Genomic DNA, 22,213 nt, shown 5'->3' on the forward strand with positions numbered 1-22,213 from the left:
TAGATTTGATTTTGGAAATAAATTATATATTTGCAATCATTTACACTTAATTTGTGGTAATAACTGAATTAACTTTTAATCTATCATGCCCCCGGTAAAGGCAAGAAGGTCTGAGACTTGTCTCAAAATAGGAGACTGACTAGAGTTGAAAATTTTTACCAGCTGACATCTGTGAAGAATGTGTTGCCTTTTTTGTTTTGTTGACCGTTTCTTTTGCTGTGTAGAAGCTTTTTGGTTTGATGTAGTCCCATTCACTTACTTTTGCTTTTACTTCCCTTGCCTTTGGGGTCAAGTTCACAAAATCCCCTCTGAGACCAAGGTCCATGAGTTTAGTACCAATGTTTTCTTTGATGTATTTTATTATTTTAGTCTCATATTCAGGTCTTTAATCCATTTTGAGTTAATTTTTGTGTATGGTGTCATACCCCTATGTTCATTGCAGCATTGTCCACAATAACCAAGACATGAAAACAATCTGTGTCCTTTGATGGATGATTGGGTAAAGAAGATGTGGTACATTTATACAATGACATACAACTCAGCCATAAAAAAAGAAAAAAAAGATGAAGTATTGCCATTTGCGACAACATGGATGGACCTTGAGTGTACCATACTAAGTAAAATAAGTCAGGTGGGCCTGGCTGGCATGGCTCAGTGGTTGAGCACTGACCTATGAACCAAGAGGTCTTGGTTTGATTCCCAGTCAGAGCACATGCCCAAGTTGTGGCCTCAATCCCCAGTGTGGGACATGCAGGAGGCAGCCAATCAATGATTCTTTCTTATTGATATTTCTATCTCTCTCTCCCCCTTCATCTCTGAAATCAATAAAAATATTAAAAAAATAATTCAGATGGGAAAGAACAAGAACCATACAATTTCACCCATATATGGGACATAAAACAGAAAGCAACATACAAACAAGCAAAACAAAATCATAGTCACAGGCAATAGTATGGTTGTTATCAGAGGGGAAGGCGGGTAGGGAGGGAGGATGAAGAGGGTAAAGGGGGTCAAATATATGGTGACAGAAGGAGAATAGACTTTGGGTGGGGAGCATGTAATGCATTATACAGATGATGTATTATAGAACTGTACACCTGAAACTTATATAATGTTATTAATTGTTACCCCAATAAATTTAATTTTAAAAAGAACATCTCGAGGGAAAATCACAAATAATGTCATATAAAATTAAATAGCTACAACTGGACTTCTCGTAGAATCTATATAGATAAAATTAGTCAGAGGGAGTTAGGATGGCACATTAATATGTTTAGCTACGATTTAGATACCAGGCATTTATATGTGTAACAGAGAAAAAGGTTTGCCACTTAAGAACCAAAATTGTCTTAAATTCTTATAAGCTATTAGTACAGCTCTGCTTAGCAAATACTTTTCCAGATATTTGCAGCCTGATGCCAAAGGCCTTTTGAAAATGGGTCACAGAATAGGTGCTTCTCTAAGGAGCCAAGGGGTGTGACATCCCACTGTTAGAAATTGCATGAAGTCTTTAGTACTGAATATTGTTCTCACCAGTAGATGGGCCTCCTAGAAGACAGTACATATCTGAGTATGTGGTCTCTGGTTTCATTTTTACATATGTCCTCTTATCTTTCTGATTTTAAAACTATATGTAGCCTTGGGGGGGGGGGGGTCCATGTCACAGATTTCCCCTAGTTCATGGAGTCACTGTCTCAAGGTATTTAATTTAAACTATGGATGATGAGTTTCAGTATCACAGATATAGAGAACTAAAATCAACCAGCAAAGGCCAGGCTACTGTAGCACTGCGAAGGCAGACTTATCAATGCTGTTACCATTTTACAAAAGAATTCAGATGGCTGCCCCTTAGCATGGGTAGATCAAGGCATTCCTTCACCCAGATGTGTACTTCTCCAGTTGTAGGAAGCTTTTTACCTATATTAGAAAAAAGAGAGAAAATAAAATGTTAGTGCTATCCCTCTCTTGGCAATACTGCATCTAAAGATGCCAATCTAAAAATGGACTAGCACACATCTTAGCTATTGTAAATAATGCTGCTATGGACACAGGGGTGCATATATTCTTTCTGATTGGTGTGGCTGGATTCTTAGGAAATCAGAAAGAATATATGCATTTCTATGTTCATAGCAGCGTTATTTACAATAGCTAAGATCTGGAAACAGCCCAAGTGCCCATCAGTAGATGAGTGACTAAAAAAAGTTGAGGTACATTTACCCAATGGTACTATTCAGCTAAAAAAGAAGGTGTTCTGACCCTCTGCGACAGCATGGATGATTATGTTAAGCGAAATGATCCAGAGAAAGACCAATATCACATGATCTCACTTATATGTGGAATCTAATGAACAAAATAAACTGACAGACAAAATAGGTCCAGACACACGGATGCATGGAACAGAATGACAGATCTCAGAGGGGAAGGAGGTGGAGGGGACAAGAAGAGTTAACCAAAGAACATATATACATAACCCATGGACACAGACAATAGTGGTGGGGAAGGCCTGGAGTGGCATAGTGGCTGGGTGAAGGGGGTCAAGGAAGGGGAAAATGGGGGACCTCTGTAATACTTATGTCAATAATACATAAGTAAAAAATTAATAAAAATAAAAAATAATGCTAGCTATTATTTGATGATATGATCCTAATAGTTTAAATCTATACATTCCTTTTTAAAAAAATATTTTTATTGATTTCAGAGAGGAAAGGAAAGGAAGAAAAAGATAGAAACATCAACGATGAGAGAATGAAATCACTGATCGGCTGCCTCCTGCACACCCCCTACTGGGGATCGAGCCTGCAACCTGGGCATGGGCCCTTGACCAGAATCGAACCCAGGACCCTTCAGTCCGCAGGCGTATGCTCTATCTACTGAGCCAAAGCAGCCAGGGCTATACATTCTTAATTATATATTTTATAGTCTGGCTGTACTGAGCTCAGACAGCTCTATGAAAATAATTTATATTTATTCCAAGTACAGAGTATTACATTATTCTTGTCGGGTTTTGCTGGCTCCACAGGATCAGTTATAGATATCAAGCATGTGAGTCATCCATTTATACTTATATTCAAAATATCTCAGTAAAATGCACATACCTTTCAAACACAGATACCAATGTCAATTGGTGCCAACATATTAAACATATTGCTGTAAAGCAACCAGATCAGGTACTAGCTAAGAGAGAGTCATTCTTTTTGTTAAAAGTAGAGTGTAAAAAGTTAAACATTTGCCCTAGCTGGTTTGGCTCAGTGGATAGAGTGTCGGCCTGCAGACTGAAGGGTCTCAGGTTTGATTCCGATAAAGGGCACATGCCCGGGTTGTGGCTCGATCCCCAGTAGGGGGTGTGCAGGAGGCAGCCGATCAATGATTCTCTCTCATCATTGATGTTTCTATCTCTCCCTCTCCCTTCCTCTCTGAAATCAATAAAAAAATATATTTTAAAAAGTTAAACATTTTATAAGACTATTATATAGCTATACATAAGTGAATATTATGGGCAGGGGATTACTGAGAAGTCGGTTTAGTCTGAAGTTGTCTAGGTTGGGTGCACCTGGTCAGAGGAATGCTATCACATTTTTCTGGATGACTTAACACAATCAGTCAACCAACCAGGCATCTATTATGTGGTCAGCCCTATTATAATGAATGGCATTGCATATACAAGGAATACAAGAATGACTAACTCAATAAAAACTATAAAAATGTACTAAGGAATGAAATGCCAAGTTATTACTGTAATGTTCTAGGAGATAATGTGATCAGTGAGGGGGAATATAGTCAGGAAAGGCTATATGGGGGAGATAGGACTTCATCTAAGACTTGGATAGGTTGAAGAGAAAGTTAGCCAACACAGAGAAGAGAGGCTACATAGTAAAAACTCAGGGAAGGTGGAGCCCATCACAACACACAGTCCCCCAGCTCCCACCACCAAGAAATGGTAGTGGAGAAAATGTGAAATGAGATTGGTGCAATTTCTATGCATGTTGACCATAAATGATAGGATACAAATTATATATGAAAGAATCTGCCTTTTAGAAAGATCCAGAAGGAACAAGATGGTGGTTTGGCAGCCATTTGACCTAAAGATATGTTTGCTTTCCCTCCAATTCTTTTTTCTTTTTATTTAACTGAATTAGAATGCCTTTCTCTAGCTCAGTCACTGCCCTCACCATGCATTATGTCTTTCATCCCATTAGCTTCATTGCCTGGTTACTGAAAGTGTTTGTGTGTGCAATCCCCATTTCAGCCATAGTATTCATACAGATTTTTAAGGAGAATAACTAGGGGAACTTGCTTGAGAAATGAAAGGGGGGGCTGGCATTCATTCCCTGCCTGTCTCTTGCTTCTTCAAGGGACTGCAGACTTGAGGCCCTAACATCAAGTATTAGGAATCTTCAGGAAAGATTACAATGAGTAATTCAGGAAAAAGCTTCCTCTCCTGATGACACCTTGAGAATGGAAGACCAGTGAGCTCTAATTTCTTTGGGGTTCATATGAATTTTTCCAATTCCCACTTGTGAAAAAAAAGAACACATTCAGGTTCCATTCTTATCACAACACTGTCAATAGGTCCAAATTCTGAATACAGAAAAGGTCATACACATTGTGCAGATACAAACTTTTGGGAGAGTGAGGAGCGAGTTAAAATAAAGACTGGAAAACTAGACTGGGGAAAAAAAAGAGAGAGAGAAACAGAAAGTAGAATGGTGGTTACCAGGATGGGGGTGAGGGGTGGGGGAGAGGGGATAAGGTTTTGTACTTCAATAAGGTGAACCCTGAGAAGAAAAAAATAGACACCTACTAAAAAGGGCTTCTGGTGGCAATTTGGGCTCAAATAAAAAAACAGAGCCTAGCCAAAGGGCCTCTCACACAAACTGCACTTCATGGAGAAGCCTCTGTGCTAAACCACCTGCCTCTGCACTAAATTGCCTGCCTGCCATCTGAGCCAGCCCTTAAAAAGATTTCCTGGAATCTTATTTCAACCAATAGGTAAAGGGTTTCCCCCCATCCAACCACAGCTGTGCAATTCCAGTCAATTGGAGTGGCTCTATTCCAACCAATCAGGACAGTGCCTTTGGACCAATCAAACTATGAGGATTTGGAGTCCTCATTTGCATGAGGACAGACCAATCAGGGAACAGGGATGGGGACTTCTATCCATATAAGCCAGCTTCCCTCTGGCTCAGGGAGCACACTTTCTCTTTCTACCAAAGAATGAAGACTATGTCTCTTTGGCTTAGCTCAAACACGGGAGGCCCCAGAGTTTTTCTACTGCTGTGCTGCCATGCTGTATCACAATTGACTCTGTTTTGTAGTGAATAAAGTTTCCTTCTTTACTGCACCCCAAATTGGGGATTCCTGTGGTGCAAAGACCAACAGTTGACAATGGGTATAGAGTTTCAGATATATACAAGATGAAAACATTCTGGAGATTTGCTTCACAACAATGTGAATCTACTTAACAGTACTAATGTCACACTAAAAAATGACTAAGATGGTACATTTTATGTGTTTTTACCACAATAAAAAATGAGAATTTTCTAGTTCACAACTGTGAGTTGACTTATTTGGTCTATACGATTACTAAATTAATAAATTTATTTAGGGCTTCACCTTTGAAAATAGCATAGAACCCAAAGAAACCCTGGGAGCATGGGGGATGAGGAAAGGGCATAAATCTGGACAGAAAATCATTACATACCAGGAATTGGCTCTGGGACGTACTGGAGAGCTAATTTCATTTTACCTCTGTTTTCTGCTTCAAGGGCAACTGGTGCTGTCTGAAAAAAGAAGGAATGTCAGCAGTTGTAAGACACAAACTATTTACTCTGTTGGTACTCTGTTACAGGACCTTATCTTCCCCATTTCTGGAACAACATATCACTCCTGAGTGCCCTGGATTAAAATTTCCCTCCCCATCAGAGCTAGACTATTGTTTTAACATCTGGGAGAGTTCTACTGTGCATCTTGGAAAACTCTGTAGGGTACCCAGAACACGTTTTAAGGCCATTAGTCTCAGAGATAGTGGAGAAATCAGAATGGCTTTCTTGGAGATGTCTGAAGTGTTGTGGGATGCCTTGGTTTTTATGAAAACACATAGATTTTGTTAATCATTCATCCAGCACATAAAACAACTTGTTTGTATTCTCTTTCTCTGAAGGAATAAGAAGAGTGTGGGAAGGTGGGTGCGGGGAGAAAGCCAAATATTACATTTTCAAAGTTGCATTAACCTATTTTAGACCAAATGAGTAGATGTCTGTAAGAATAACAAAGACTGGACAATAATTTTTAAATATATATCTACTAGAGGCCCAGTGCATGATTAAATCATGCACGTGTAGGGTCCCCTAGGCCTAACCTGCCATCCAGGCCATATCCACTGCCCCACAAAGCCTAGCATGCTCCGCGGACACTGCTAGCAGCCTGCTCCCCGCTTTTGATGGCAGGGGGTCCGCTGGTGCTGGAGCAGACACACAGCTCCCCGCTTTCGATCGCAGGAGAGCTGGGTGCCTGTCCTCTGGTGCAGGAGTGGACAGGCACCCAGCTCCCACGCTTTCGATTTCGATCGCGGGGGAGCTGGGTGCCTGTCCGCTGGTGCACCAGGCCTTTCAGAAGCCTCTGACGCGGTGAAGGCTTCTGAAAGGCCTGGTGCCTGAGCGGACAGGCACCCAGCTCCCACGCTTTCGCTTTCGATCACTTTTGATGGTCTGCAGCAGGACATGGGCTCGCTGCCCCAGAGGCCCCTTCTGTGCCGCAGCACAGCCATGGCACAGATGCTGAGCTCGCGCCGCCGCTGGCAATGCGAGCTCAGCATTCCGCCGGCTCAATAGGCCACCCCGAGTCCCGCCCCTCCGCACCTCCTGGCCAATCATGGCCATAGCGAAGGTACGGTCAATTTGCATATTTGTCTATTATTAGGTAGGATTATTTTCAAGTACATGAGAAATGGTTTTACTTTCAAAATCTGGTCCTTTGGAGCCTTATTTCCAAAACATGGCTATTCATCAGAAACATAAGATAAGTTAGTTAAAAATAAATGCTTTTGACATCTTCTGAGGAATTCAGATCCAGCAAGTCTTGGGTAGGGCTAGAAATAAGTGCTTCATGTGATTTTAATGTAATATTTAGGAAGCATTTCTTAAAGGAAACTTTTCTTATGTGGATACTAATGATTTGTATGAATTGTTTATATGTATCAATTCTAGCTATGATGGACTAGTTGGGATTACATCAACCCTCATACTTAGAACAATAAAAAAATCAATTATAAAGTCTACTTGAAGGTACTAAAGAATTATTAAGATAAGATACAAATGGATAAGATATTGGAGCCTGACATTTTTCTCTACTTTCCACTTCGAGCCATTAGCTGATTTTTAAGTAGAGACTAAATAGCCTAGCAGAAAGAGACCAAGAAGCTAAGAAGGGCTTTCGGGAGACAAAAATTGAAATCCATGGCCCGCTAAGGAGGAATGGCCTCTGATAATACTCTAGACCAGTGGTTCCCAAAGTGTGGTCCCCAGGCCAGCATCATCACCAGCGCCTGGAAACTTGTTGGAAATGCATATTCCGGGGCACAGGTCTTACTGAATCAGAAACCTTGGGAACAGGGCCCAGAATCTATGTTTTAATAAGTTCTTCAGGTGAATTGGATACTAAAATTTGAGATCTACTTTCCTAGGCCTGCAGTTGCAACTCCCGAAGGGCCACAGCCTAAGAATATGTGCAAACAAAAACCAGATCAGACTACATGAAAAGCGAAACCCCACTTTCTAGGCAGTTCATTCCCAGATTAGATTAAGGTGGTCTGTCCCTACTCTGTGTGTCAGAAGCAAAAGCAAACCTTCCCGTTATCCCTAGAATTCTTTTCATGAAAAGTCCAGCATGCAATAACCAATGAAAAGGCAGACAAGGACAAAGGACCAAATGACCAAAATAAAATAAAAATTTCGATAAGAGAGACTCACAAATGTTTAAGATATTGGAGTTTTCAGATACACATGTTACATAACTCTGATTAATGTATTTATAAAGATAATGATAAGATGGAAAATTTTAGCAGAGAAGAGGCACTTATAAAAAAGAATAAAATGAAAATAGAAGTCTGAAAAAATATAATTGAGAACTTGTAGATGGGTATCACAGATTAGACATAGCAGATAAGAAAATTATTGAACTATAAGATAGCTTAGCAAGAAATAGCCAACCTGGCTGAAACCAGTTTGGCTCAGTGGATAGAGTGTCGGCCTGCGGACTGAAAGGTCTCAGGTTCGATTCCGGTCAAGGGCATGCACCTTGGTTGCAGGCACGTCCCCAGTAGGGGGTGTGCAGGAGGCAGCTGATCGATGTTTCTAACTCTCTATCCCTCTCCCTTCCTCTCTGTAAAAAATTAATAAAAAAAATATATTAAAAAAAGAAAGAAATAGCCAACCTGAAGCATACATGGGGCATGGGGGAAGAAAATATAGAAAAGAGAATGAGAGACATATGAGACAAAGTGGAAAGAGAAAATTATCCCAAACGATGGATAAGTATCCTGAATGAAAATTCAACTTTATAGGACCTTTCTCCTATACACCAGGCCTCAAAACAACCAACCAACCAATCAAAAAGCGCTGAACTTACCTTCCGCTTCAGAGGGTACCACTTCAATTGTTTATTCTGTTTGTTGTCCCAGTCCCAAGTTTCCAAATCAAGTTCCACTTCCCCAAGAAAACTATTGCGTTTAAATGTATCCCGATGCCATACAGACAGGTTCAGCTTCTGTGTCTTTAAGATTTGCTTTTCGGTTTTATACTGCAGTTCAAAGAAGGAAATTAAAGGGGTGCATGATATTACTTTATGCCAAAGTTATGACACAGAAATGAAGAGAAAAGTCATCTGTGCAGATCAGATTTTCTCATCTGTTAGGTTTCAAGTCTTAAGAATATTGCAAAGTCATCTTATTCTAAGTGTCTTATTTCAAAGAGCTAAAATCCATCTTTCACAAAAGTTGATTTTCTTTGCCCCTTTGGAAAAAGCAAACCATGGCTCAAATATCATAGCTGGTAATAGCTCCTTAGAAACAAAAGCCAATTATTCAATTTTTTACTGGATGTCTTTATTTCTAACTAGGTATAACATAAATCAAACTCATTCTAAAAATGAAGTTTAATTGATGGTCTGTTTTCTACCTAAGGACAAGGTATATTTTTAAAATACTTTATTTTTTAGAGCAGTTTTAGATTCTCAGAAAAACTGAGTGAAAAGTAGAGAGTTCCCATAACCCACCTCTCTCTATATACACACAACATCCCCCACTTGATATCCTACAAAGATAAGGAGTTTCTCAAGAAAAGACAGGCTTGTTTTTTCCTGCTTCATATGGTCCAGTGAAAAATATTTGGCATCCTAAAACTGTTTCATCTAAAATGACAGTCAATCCTTGATTATATGTAATCATGGAAGGGATAATAGTACTTCTAATCTAAAAATAATCTCTATTTGGCTTTATGATGTACTACTTGAATGCCCATTTTGGTTGTAACACACTTGTTATTCTCTGAGTTTACTATTTAAATTATCTGGCTTTTCCTGAGTATAGGGCTGAAGTAGCTGACCTAGAAATAGCTAGGGGACTGAGGTATATCACAGTCAAACTGTAATTAAAAACTTGCTACAGAAAACTCACCCATGGATGACTGAGAATTAATTTAACTCTACTTTTCTCAGAGGATAACCAAATAGTCGGACAGAATTTTCAGAAGGAGGGTACTTCTATTTGTAGTTTTACATTTTCTATTACTCATGACTAAGGTAGCATGATGCAGTTTGCAAGGGGGGGGGGTGAGGTGGATATGGTATTTGAGCCAGGTATACTTTCCATTCATATGCCCATCCATCTATCCTTCCAATAAACATTTGAGTACCTTTTTCAGACACTGTACTAGGAGTCAACATTTATTAAGTGTTTAATGTATACTCATCTCTTCATGTATATAAACTCTTTTAACATTCACAACTACTATGGTAGGTAAGTAGGTAGGTACTATATTACCTCCCTTTTGCAGGTGTGAAGTGCAGGCAGGCTAAGTCATTTACCCAAGGGCACATAGTTTATAAACAACATAGATTTGGTCCCTGCTCTCGGGGAACTTACAATTTACTGGGAAAGCAGACAAACCAGTAAAGTGCTGAGAGTTAATATAGCCTACTGTAAAACAAGAAAACAAGGCAGCAGACAGCAGCGGGGATTGAGGGGTAAGGACAGCCGCTCATAGGAAGGGGCATTTAAGGCTGTGGGAGGTAGTCAGGGATAGAATGTGGGGAAGAATATTCCAGCCTAAGCAAACACAGAGTCCCAGCAGTGTGAGAAAATGTAGTTCTTCCAAAGAACAGAAAGGAATCAGGGTATCCGGAACAAAGACTATGACCGTGAAAAGATGAGGCGGGAGCTCAGGTTGTGAAGGGACTGGTGTGCAGGGTAAGGATGGAGTTGACCCTAAGGGTAAAGGGAATCCTAAAACCTCTTAAGCAGAGAAATACCACGATCAGAATTATGCTTTTTAGATCATTTTTGTTGCAATGCTCAACTTCATCAGTTGCGTACCCTTGAGCAAGTTACTTTATTTCTCTAAGCTTCATTTGCCGCATCTTATGAGATACAGATAATAATTCCCCTCCTAGCAGGGTACGTAGGGAGTGAATGAGATAATGCGTACAACATTCATGGCATATCATCTCATACAAAGCGGTTTCTCAGAAAATGTTGATCCTTTCCTTGTCCTCTCTGGGCAACTGACTTCATCTGTAGAGATACTACGTAAGAAGATATGGCTAGATAAACACATAGGTCACCATGTAGGATTTTCCCAATCTAGAGTTCATAGATACCCGCAATATCTCGTTATACACAGGATTCAAAGTTTTCTTCACGACAAATGTTTTCTTCTTGCCCATTTTGCCCTTGTCTGGTAACAGGTAAGTCTTTACATATCTAAAAGGAGAAATGAACAGACAAGAAGGTCAGAGAAAATTAAAAGTGATATTTCCACCTCTGCTTTTAAAAATGCATTGGAAATTGACAGAAATAAGTCTTTCATAATGAGAAAAGCAATACGCAATAAATGTTCCACCAACACCTTTTATACTAAAAGTTTAAAGCTATTTCAGTGGAATTGGTCATGAATTCCTTTCCTTCGGCCTTACGTCAGAGCGGGGAGGGGAGTACTACAGATCTCTAACAGTGCTTAATTCCACTGGCTTCCTTTCTATTAAGAAAGGCTTTGGTGCTTGCAGAATTATTATTATTTTGTTAATCTTCGCCCAAGGATATTTTTCCACTGTTTTTTAGGAAGCGTAGAAGAGAGAGGGAAAGACAGAAAAAAACATCAATGTGAAAGAAACACATCTACTGGTTGGTTGCCTCCTGTACGAGCCCAGCCAGGGCACAGGCCGGGGAGGAGCCTGCAACCAAGGTACGTGCCTTTGACCCAAATCAAACCCGGGACCCTTTTGGTCCACAGGCTGATGCTCTATCCCTTGAGCCAAACTGTCTAGGGCATTGTAGAATTATTTTAAAAAGTTTTTGTGGCCCTGGCTGGTTTGGCTCGGTGGATGGAACGTCGGCCTACAGACTGGGGGGTCCCGGGTTCGATTCCGGTCAAGGGCATGTACCTTGGTTGCGGGCACATCCCCAGTGGGGGGTGTGCAGGAGGCGGCTGATGGATGTTTCTCTCTCATCGATGTTTCTAACTCTCTCTATCCCTCTCCCTTCCTCTCTGTAAAAAATCAATAAAATATATTTAAAAAAAGTTTTTGTGACTGTGTTTTGAAATAAAATTAATCTTTAGCATGCACCTATTCAAGCCATATTCAATGTAAAAAAAAAAAGGATGTTGGGCTCAGTTGTTTTTGTAACAAAAGGAAAAAGGATTGGGCTTATGTTAGCAAAATAATTAAGAATCAGACTTCTGCATAGGGATGAGTGGGGAATACCATTCCACTTTTGCAAATAAACTGAAATGCAATTAAATCTATGATCTCAAAGATGAATTGGTAATCCCCCCTACAGAATATAATTTAAATATGGAAACTACCTCATTTGAGAATCTTAACTGATGCTGCACCACTGAACACTGGGAAGTACGCCCCGCATGTCCCTAATTTTGGAGGCAGTTTTGAGAGTGCCGTGGAAAGAGACCAAGGTTCAAGCCCTCATTCCTCCTTTTGCCCCCGACTGTCTGAATTTACACAGACAGGCTGCTTATCTCCTCTCGCCCTTGTTTCCTTCTCGGTCAAAGAAGGACCTGGACAAGATGACCTCAAAAGTTCCTTCCAACCTGAAACATTTTGGGCTTCTCCGACATTTCTGCAATTTCATAAGTTTGGCACGTGAATATATAAAGTAAATAAGACAGCATTCCCCCTGCCACCACCTCTCCTTTCAAACATTGCTTTTCACAGAGTCATACACATCCCCTCCCTTCAATTCCGTGCTTTCCTTCCCGACTTCTACAAGACTCACTAGGAGAAAAGAGGGGTGCCAAATGTACTTACGGGTCTGAACGTTGTTTTCTGAGGTCTGCGGCAGCTAAGTCTTTACACTGGGCCACAAAGATGTGCAGCTCCTTCAAAGAGTCCACGTACTCAACTGCGAACTGGATGCTTCCTTTCACCTCCAGATTGCCAAAGTCTCCACTGTAAACGCTCATCACACTGCCGCTCACCTGAGAGCATTGGAAACAAGCAGGGTTTGTCTCTATCACGTGCTTGAACTCAACACAGGGATCATGGCTACGATTCTTGCTTGCCATTATTTTGCGAGTTTGCATATAAAAGCAGCTAATTTGATATGGCATAAAGACCCAGCAACACAGATAACCTGACGTGATATACACGACACAACTAGTGTTGTTTTTTTTTTTAAAAAAAATTGCCTCTACGAGACATAGGGGAGAAGTGAAATGCAAAGTTCCGTAGATGCTGCTGGCTCCTTTCGCAGCAGGGTGATTTTAGGGTAAGGGGTTTCCAGAGTTCCATTTTTAGGCATGCTCAGTATTTAAAATGTTAAAGAAAGGGGATGTGAGAAACCCCCAGGCACACAAATCAGTGACACATTGCTCTATCAAATTTCCAAGGCACTAAGAAGGAATTTTGCTCTGTTACCCATCCGCTGAATCCAGGAAAATGCTTACTGAGCCATATGCTTTTAGAGGTCAGGAAGGGTAGAAAATGGATGATTGATGAAGGGAGTTTAAAGCCTTCCAAGACCATGCATTAGATTGTTGTCAGCAGAAATTCAACTTAAGTAGGTTCTAAAAAAGCAATCTGAGAAATGTGAGGCTATTCAGTATTTAAGCACAGGTTTATTATTTATTTAGCATAGCTGGCAAGATATGTGCATGTATATGTATACCAGGGAAATATCTGGATTAGTGTATGCAGATATATTTACATATATATATTTCTACACACATGCTACAGGCACACAGAACTACCTCACTTCATGAAAGAAGTTCTTTGTGAAACAACCACACTTAGGGAGCTTTGCTTTGAAAACCCTGTTCAGAATCCTTTTATAAGGCAAAGAACCACCTCTCCCATTCTTTTATGTGAATCAATCAGTACTTTTACCCAACAGGCTTGCTAAAAAAAGGGAGATGTTGTGTGGGATGGGAATGGGGGGATGAGGACAAATATGTGACACCTTAATCAATAAAGAAATTTTAAAAAAATAAAAATAAAAAAAAATAAAAAAAGGGAGATGCAATTCTGTGTCTGCCAATGGTATACAAAAGCATATCTGATACAAGAGACTTGATCATAGTTACCCATTTTGCACAGGAAAATGCAGTGGTTCATTTTGTTGGTAATCTAGGTTTATTTTTATAGTCCTTACCTTCAAAAACCCATATTGATTTATAATGGATATGAACCTTTATGCTTAAAAAAAAAAAAAAAGCAAAAGCAAATGGAGAATTTAGCTAGCCAGCAGCTAATGGTGGGTGAGAGAAAAAGCTCATGCCCTTGGAATCTGGGAAACACAACAGGAGGCCATTGTACAGTAGCAGGAGCGTGGCAGAGCGAGTTTGCAGAAGTGGCGAGATATTAACACGGAGCCTTTGTTTACATACAGAAGACAAGGACGTCATGCCAGAGGAGCTGCTAAGATTGGTTAGAGAGCTTGGGCTCTTCTTGTGTCTGCTGAGGTGGTAACTGCTTTCTGATGCTGTATCTGTTTCTCTGTCATCACTCTACAAAACATCATATAATATATACACAGTTTAAATTCAGAACGAGTCCAGATCAGAATCTCTGTTTAGATAAAGATAATACCTTGGTATCGCATTGATCTATGACATTTCTCAAGGTCCAGGGACACTAGTGCTAATTGCCAGGGAATGGGACTCAGGGTGGGGTGGGTGGGCTGCCTTGGACCTCACCTAAGGAGGAGAACCGTGCTTAGCTACCAAAATAACAGTGATTTTTCTTTTTTCACCTACAAGGGGTCCTGAGGTGCATCAGAAGACAGTACTACTGTGAGCTGCTTGCTGCTCTCTCAATATAACATACTTACGTTTCTTTAAGAACTGATATATATGAGAAATTAACTTTACCCAGACAATAAAAGCTCTAAGTTTTACTGTCAAGACATAAAATGTCATGCTTAATTCCTCTCATTATTAACATAAACTTAACTTCCCTAAAAATCAAATTAAACTAGGACAAATAAATGCTAGTCTTCTCTGTCTCAACAAAAAGTGAGTATTTTAAAAATTTGAAATCACCTCTCATGTATTTCAATAGTGATATTGTGCTTATCTTTTTGCTGCTCTAGGGAAGTATATTAAATTATACATTCTACCCACATTAAATTTTTTTTAACACATTTAATGTGTATGTGTGGGAATAACACACTTAATGTGGGTGGGGGAGGGGGATAACAACAAGATACTTATTATATATATATATGTCCCAGGAAATATTTACTTGGGTCAAGAAAGAAAAATGGCAATGATAAATTTTATTATACTTAGGTCTGAAGTGTATTAGATGGTAGTTTTTAAAAATTCATGATTCAGAATGATCTCCTTTGGGGGTTAGAGAGTTTATGGGGCAGTTCTGTGGCTTCTGGGATTAGGGCAGCACCTTTATGGAGTAGTTAGTTCATGCTGACATATTCCAGGGCCATGCAATTATGTATCAAATAGTGCAGATGAAGAAAGGAGTTAAATAAAAACAAAACTTATGACTTATATGGATGAGAGAAAAAAACACCTCAAAGATCAAACAAAAATCCAAACCTTTTCAATGTCTCTGTTGTCACACTCTCCCCCCACATGCTTACAGTCCATTTCCCTCTATTACAGCATGTATGACATTTGATCTAGTATACCAGATCACTAGTGAATTATTGGAAGGATGGGACCCTGTCTTGTTGACCTGGACCATGGATTTTCACATAGTTGGCACTCAACACATATCACTGATGCTGAGCCTCAAAGGGACCGTGGACAAAGGAGCAAGGCCTGATTTCATCTCCACCTCCTGTAACATTCCGTCCAACCCCATGTCCTTTGAAAGGTAAAATGATACAGCTTAACTTGGCATGTCTGATGCACACACTCAAATGATTTGGACTCTTTTGTGTGGAGCCGAGGAACACGTTAAAACTAAAGGAAGGACAAAAATAAAAAAAAAACAGGAACTGGTATTATTTGCCGCTCAAGTTATTATATGATTAACTCATATGACCAATCAAGACCAGGAACTCCATGAGGTGTCCACCGTTGGCTTCCAGCCAATGAATTAGGTTAAGAAAAAATGAGTGGTTCTTCCCAAAGTAAGTGTAATGTGGGCTCTGAAAAATATTCAAGGACTGACTGACTGCAGATACAGCTCATCTAAGACCCAAGACTGGTGCCCACAAAGTGGGGGAGGCGAGGTGTAATGTACTAGTATGTGTTGTCCAGAGCTTTGATCACATTCTATGAATAAAATGCATGAGGATGAAGCTTTATATTTCTCCAGCAAAAATCAGACCCAAACTGCTGATAGTAATAGCTAACATGTATTGGGTACTCACCATGTGTCAGGCACTGTGCTGTGAGCTTTCCTCACATTATATCACTGACTTCTCACAACTTAATGAGGGAGGTACTAAGAAGCTAGACTCAGGGAAGTTAAGGAACTTGTCCATAATCACACAGCAAATTAGTAGCATAGCCAGGACTGGGAATGTCTGACTCCAAACCTCTGACTCCGAATTACCTGGCTACAAGAACTTGAAGTCTTGATTAAGTCAAAGGACCTGAGTTATAGTTCTACTTTTCAGTAGCTGTTGGATTTTGAGAAAGTTACTTAACCTCTCTGAGGCTCCCTCTTCTTTTATAAAATGGAGAAAATAGTACTACATTTAGTTAGTGAGAGTTAGGTAATAGCATCAATATTAAATGCCTGGCACTTAGTAGGTACTCAATGAATAGCAGATAGTAGTCATATGAGTAGTTAACAGCATGGGAGTCAGATCTGGGCTCCAGCCCTGGTTCAACCCCTTTCTAGCTGAGTGAGGTTACTTCACCTCTCTTAGTCTGTTTCCCCATCTGAATATCTGGGGATAATGATATTGCCCACCTTCTAGGGTTGTTGGAGGATTAATAAGATAATGTATATAGGTATCCTTAAAGTTCACTATGTCATTTTTACTTTATTATTTTAACAAATGTTTTCAAGTGAGTCATGCAACCTAGACTAAGTTTTCACAAAACAACTGTACTCTAAACTACAGAGGAGTTGTTAGTCCATGCTAACATATTTCTACCTAGATTTCTTATTTTGTACCCACTCTGAAACAAAAGTCACTTTCCCAAATCTATGCAATTTGACTTCACTACCAAAAGGAGTTACTGTTTGAAACAAATGAGACATGCCTTGCCTGGTTCCAGGATCAACAACACTACCTCTATTGATATGAAAGGCAAGGGTCAGTCCTGCTGACCTCCAGTCCCTGCCACGGCTGAATACACACACACCAATCTTGGCAGAACAAATCCACTTATTTGGTTCCATTTTTCTGAAGGCACAAAAGATAAACTTGCCTCATCTTGGAGAAATGCTGGAACAGACTTGCTCATCCTTTTGAGTTTGTCGGGGTGGGAAAACTGATTATCAGGCTGTGAAGGCACTGTGGAAACTAAACAGCAGCATTTCTGTTCAAAATTATCTTTACAATTGTCAGACAAACACAGGCATGGGTTGAAAACACACTTTTCTTCCATCAGTGAACAGAGATGTTTCTGTAAAAAGGTTAAAGGCACCGTACTTCACATGCACAGGACCATACGGTAAGCAGCATGCAGTTTTCATAAATTAATTATATAGAAAAAAGAGCAAGGAGTTGAACCAAGTAGAAAATAAAAAGTAATTGAAAAACGATTAGTTTTTCTTGAACCTGGAGCTGGATTTGAATTATATTAAAACATGCTTTCAAAGAGAATTGGTTTTAACTTATTTTTTCACATCAGTTTTGAACCCCACAATCTATAATTTAGTGGTTCATCTCCCTGAGATATTTATATTTTTAACATGCTGCAGGCTAAAAAAAACTATTTCATCAGACAGCAAGGATCTTTGTACACAACTCAGTCATAAATGTGTCCTGGACGTTGAGTGTCTAAGAGAAGATTTGTTTGTTTTTTAGTGAGTGTGGAGAGTACCGTGAAAGACCATTACAATTTCAAAACTAATTACTCTTTGAAAATAGAAATTATTTTTTTATAATTTTTTACTTTTCAATTATAGTTGATGTAAGTTTCAAGTATACAACCCAGTGAATAGACATTTATATAATTTTTGAAGTAATTACCCTAACAAATCTAGTATGCATCTGACACCATACATAGTTGTTATAATATTATTCACTATATTCCCTATGCAGTACTTTGCATTCCTGTGACTATTCTGTAACAATCAATTTGTACTTCTTAGTCTCTTCACCTTTTTTTAACCCAATCTCCCATTTCCCCTCCCCTCTGGCAACCGTCAAAATATTCTCTGTATCTATGAGTCTGTTTCTCATCTGCTCGTTTGTTTATTTTGTTTTTTTAGATTCCATATATTAGATACCTGTCAATTCAAAGAATTTTCAATAGAGATACCCAAGGCCAAGTTTGAATGATTCAAGTTAGGATATTCTAAGAATTTAATATAAAAATGTAGCATACGGTTTCTTTCTGATATAGTAAACATATGTATGGAAGTCACAATAGGATGACAAATTCTATTTTTAATTTGTGTAACTCTACTTAGAAAGCTATTTTTTCCTTTGTCTAAGAATCACAATGTTGAAGCTATTTTGGTGGTGAATTTAGAGCTTTTATATTTGAATGAGTTCACATTTTTCCAGACACTTAGAACAGTGCCTGGCACATTGTAGGCCCTACACAAGTATTTGATAAACAAATGAATATTGTCTGAAAGAGATTCTTTAAGTTATCTTTACAATGTGATACAAATATATTGACTTTATCATTGAAAGCTATAGTAGGAAAGTGAATAAAAATCAACTTATAGTTCTATACATAACTCAAAAGGCTCAAATTCAGCTCTAAGCATTAGCTAAATTTATTTTTAGTTAAATGAAATCTAACTGAAGGAAAATGAAAACTAAACTACACATATTAAATATTTGCTTATTCACATAGTAGTTCTCACCTAGCCTTAGGCTTACAAATGTATCAAAAAAACATTTGTGTATTATCACAAGATGATAACCGCTTTAATCACTTCCCATTAAGCACCATGTGTATGTGTGTGTATTCGGTGATTATCACACAAGCAGTGCAAGATTAGGTCCCAGGAGGGCATAGGAGAGCCCAAAGAGATGCAAAACCTTTTTATCACAACACTGCTCCCTATTATTTTCAAAGTATATATCCACCACTCAAACATAGTCACTTACATGTATTGGTCTTTAGTTATTTATGTTTTGATCATGTATTTCATTTTTTCCAGGAAATTATTTTAAAAATTTTTTTTAAGTTTTTCAATTAAAGTTGACATTCAATATTATATTATTTTTAGGTGCACAGATCATATATATCATTTTGTCTTGTGTGATAAGAATACATTCTTCAATAGAAAAAAAATTGGAAAGTATCATAAAAAAGAGAGAATTGGCCTGGCTGGTGTGGCTCAGTGGTTGAGTGTTGAGCTATGAACCAGGAGGTCACAGTTCGATTCCTGGTCATGGCACATGCCCAGGTTGCAGGCTCAATCCCCAGTGTGAGGTGTGCAGGAGGCAGCCAGTCAATCGTTCTCTCTCATTATTGATGTTTCTATCTCTCTCCCCATCTCCCTTCCTCTCTGATATCAATAAAAATATTTTTAAATAAATTTTTTTTAAATAGAGAGAGACTTGATCCAGAATTTACCCCATGATTAGCCTATTTGCCTTGACCAATAACTAAGCTCATCAGGAGGCCACAAATGAAGATGTAGATACAGTGATTATATATTTATACCTATATATACATCTACATCTATATAGATGTGTATAGCTATATCTCTATGCTTTGTTTTCACTCCTCAGGCTAAATGTTGAACAAAACAGCAAAATGAAATCAGATGATGTTTTCAGTATCTGCCAGTTCAAAAGCATCTGGAAAAGTCTCTTTACCTGCCAACCCTGAAGGACAGAAGTCTGGTTTCCTCTGCAGCAGCCAGACAGAGACTAACACCAAGGACCAGAGCCTGGACTGCCTTTTTCCCTGGGTGGTTCTTAAGAATTTGTCAGATCGTGTGCTAAAGCTCAGCACTTTCACCTCCGGCAGGAGGACCTCGTGAGCAAAGTTTCAGATTTCAGACAAGATGTCACTGCCTTCCAGCATTGGCACTTTGTTCCTCTAATGGCTCTTTCATTTAAGCTGCTCTTCTCAGGAAGACTTATGAGCACATCCAAAGGATGTTGGGAAACTGTTATTAAAAATCCCCTGGATACCTGGGGCAGGCATGTGTATCATCTTCAGACTTCCAGTGCCTACAATCATGACACTGACAAACTGGGGAGCTAAGGAGACACAACTGCATATCCATATGCTTTGCTAGGCCCACAAACACCTTTCAATTGTAGTCACAGTTAAAATGTTCAGCAATCTTAAGATTGAATGGAAAAGAGTGAAGAATCATAATCTTTGCTTGGTGGTGAATATTAATTAGTTGATGACATTAACAACTACAACTGAACATGTATTTCTTAAGATTCAGATGTTCAGGTGGAGAGAAACAAGATAGCAGCATGTTTTTCAATTGGGAGGATATCTTGGCTACAGAGGCCTCCCCTGAGAAGAAATGGATCCCAGTCCCACACCAGACCCCCAGCCCAGGGTTCCAGAGCTGGGAAGAGAAGTCCCCATAACTCTGGGCTGTAAAAACCAGCAGGGATTGTGCCTGACTGACATGGAGGCGGCTGGAGACCCAGCAGTTCCTCTTAAAGGGCCGGCACACAGACTTACATGGTCCCACTTCCTCTGAGTTCCAGTGCCTGGGGCATCGGGGCAAGAACTCGGGGGGGGGGGGGGGGCGGGCAGCTTTCTCCCAGACAGAGGTGCTATCAGGGGTCATTGTTCCTATGCTGACACCTCCATTATTGCAGAGCTGACCTGTAGCCATATCTAAGTTTCCAGCAGCGTGTCCCCACTGTTTGTGGCCCTCAATGTTCACTCCACCCTGCTGACTTCCTGAGACCCCACTCAATTTGCAGCCCTACCCAAGCTGTTTTCAGCTTCTTTTCTATATGAATGGCCTGTCCCGGCTTAGGCTTCAGTCTTTTCTAAAATCTCTCAAATAAGCAGCAGCAGGCGTTAGCATGCCCCAAACCTATCAGTAAGAAGCCAAAGACCCTGAACTAGCACCAGCCTGCCTTGCTTCATAGCTGGGCTTTGTCTGGGCATGTCTAAGCTGAATACAAATAGCAGGCATCTGCAGATCTCTCTGTAGCTCTTACTGGGTGGCCCCAGGCAGTGGCTGACTTTGCAACTTCCGGAAGGCTTCAGAGCCAGTGCACCCTGTGGACAGCTTCAGCCCATACCAGATTACAACTCTACACATCCACAAGCAACTTGGCTTGAAGGTCAAGTACTCCCAGTGACACCAATAGCAATCAAGGCTCAACTACAACAAGAGTGCACACAGCCAACACAGGGGTGCACCTAGAGTGCCTAGCTCAGGTGACTGGGGAGGCTGAGCCACTGGGTCATACAGGACACTTACTACACAAGGCTACTCTAGTAATTCCAAGAGACATAGCAGTTCTACCTAACACAAAGAAACAAGTACAGAGAAGCAGTCAAAATGTGGAGACAACGAAACATGTCATAAATGAAAGAAATTTAAGCAAGGAAACTACTGGATACAGAGTTCAAAACAATGGTTATAAGCTTGCTCAAGGATCTTAATGAGAGCTTCAGGGGACTTAGTGAGACTTTCAATGATCTTAGGGAGAATTTCAAAGATATGAAAAAAGACCAGTCAGAATAAGCACTAATTTACAGGGATTCAACAGTAGATGATTCCGAGAATTAAATCAACAATTTGGACTATGAGGAAGCAAAAAACACCCAATCAGAAGAGCAAAAAGAATATAAATATATGAAGATAGTGTAAGGAGCCTCTGGAACAACTTCAAGCGTACCAACATTTGCATTATGGGGATACCAGAAGGAGAAGGGAGAGAGTAAGATATTGAAAACCTATTTGAAGAAATAATGACAGAAAACTTCCTCTACCTGGTGAAAAAAATAGACTTACAAGTCCAGGAAGCACAGAGTCCCAGAGAAACACAAAGAGGCCCACACTAAGACACATCATAATTAAAATGCCAAAGGTTAAAGACAAAGAGAGAATCTTAAAAGCATTTGGTTATATACATGGGAGCATCCATATGACTGTCAGCTGATTTCTCAACAGAACCCTTGCAGGCCAGAAGGGAGTGGCAAGAAATATTCAAAGTGATGAAGAGCAAGGACCCACAACCAAGATTATTCTACCCAGCAAAGGTATCATTTAGAATTGACGCTTAGATAAAGAGCTTCACAGATAAGAAAAAGTTAAAAGAGCTCATCACCACCAAACCAGTATTCCATGAAATTTTGAAGGGTATTCTTTATTATTATTATTATTGTCTAAAGTTTTACATATGTCTCCTTTTTCCCCCAATTGACCGCCCCCCCAGCCA

At 39.7% G+C, this 22,213-nt stretch overlaps 1 protein-coding gene across 18 annotated transcripts in view; it reads right to left on the reverse strand.

The window, feature by feature from the left end:
- SYTL2 (synaptotagmin like 2) overlaps nt 1-22,213 on the reverse strand; it is a 112,200-nt gene that overhangs the window by 2,790 nt on the left and 87,197 nt on the right. For 14 of the 18 annotated variants that reach the window (XM_079789224.1, XM_079789223.1, XM_079789222.1 and 11 more), the window contains 7 exons: nt 17,079-17,173; nt 14,115-14,234; nt 12,538-12,707; nt 10,873-10,975; nt 8,626-8,796; nt 5,702-5,780; nt 1,818-1,917 (listed from right to left, as the gene is read on the reverse strand). In XM_079789224.1, the coding sequence (XP_079645350.1) occupies nt 1,818-1,917; nt 5,702-5,780; nt 8,626-8,796; nt 10,873-10,975; nt 12,538-12,707; nt 14,115-14,234; nt 17,079-17,173 (838 nt within the window). The remainder of the gene's footprint in view (nt 1-1,817; nt 1,918-5,701; nt 5,781-8,625; nt 8,797-10,872; nt 10,976-12,537; nt 12,708-14,114; nt 14,235-17,078; nt 17,174-22,213) is intronic. The other 4 variants (XM_079789225.1, XM_079789221.1, XM_079789231.1 and 1 more) reach the window with 1 other exon arrangement.

Source organism: Cnephaeus nilssonii (genome assembly GCF_951640355.1).
Source record: "Cnephaeus nilssonii genome assembly, chromosome: 13".
In the NCBI taxonomy this organism is placed as follows: domain Eukaryota; kingdom Metazoa; phylum Chordata; class Mammalia; order Chiroptera; family Vespertilionidae; genus Cnephaeus; species Cnephaeus nilssonii.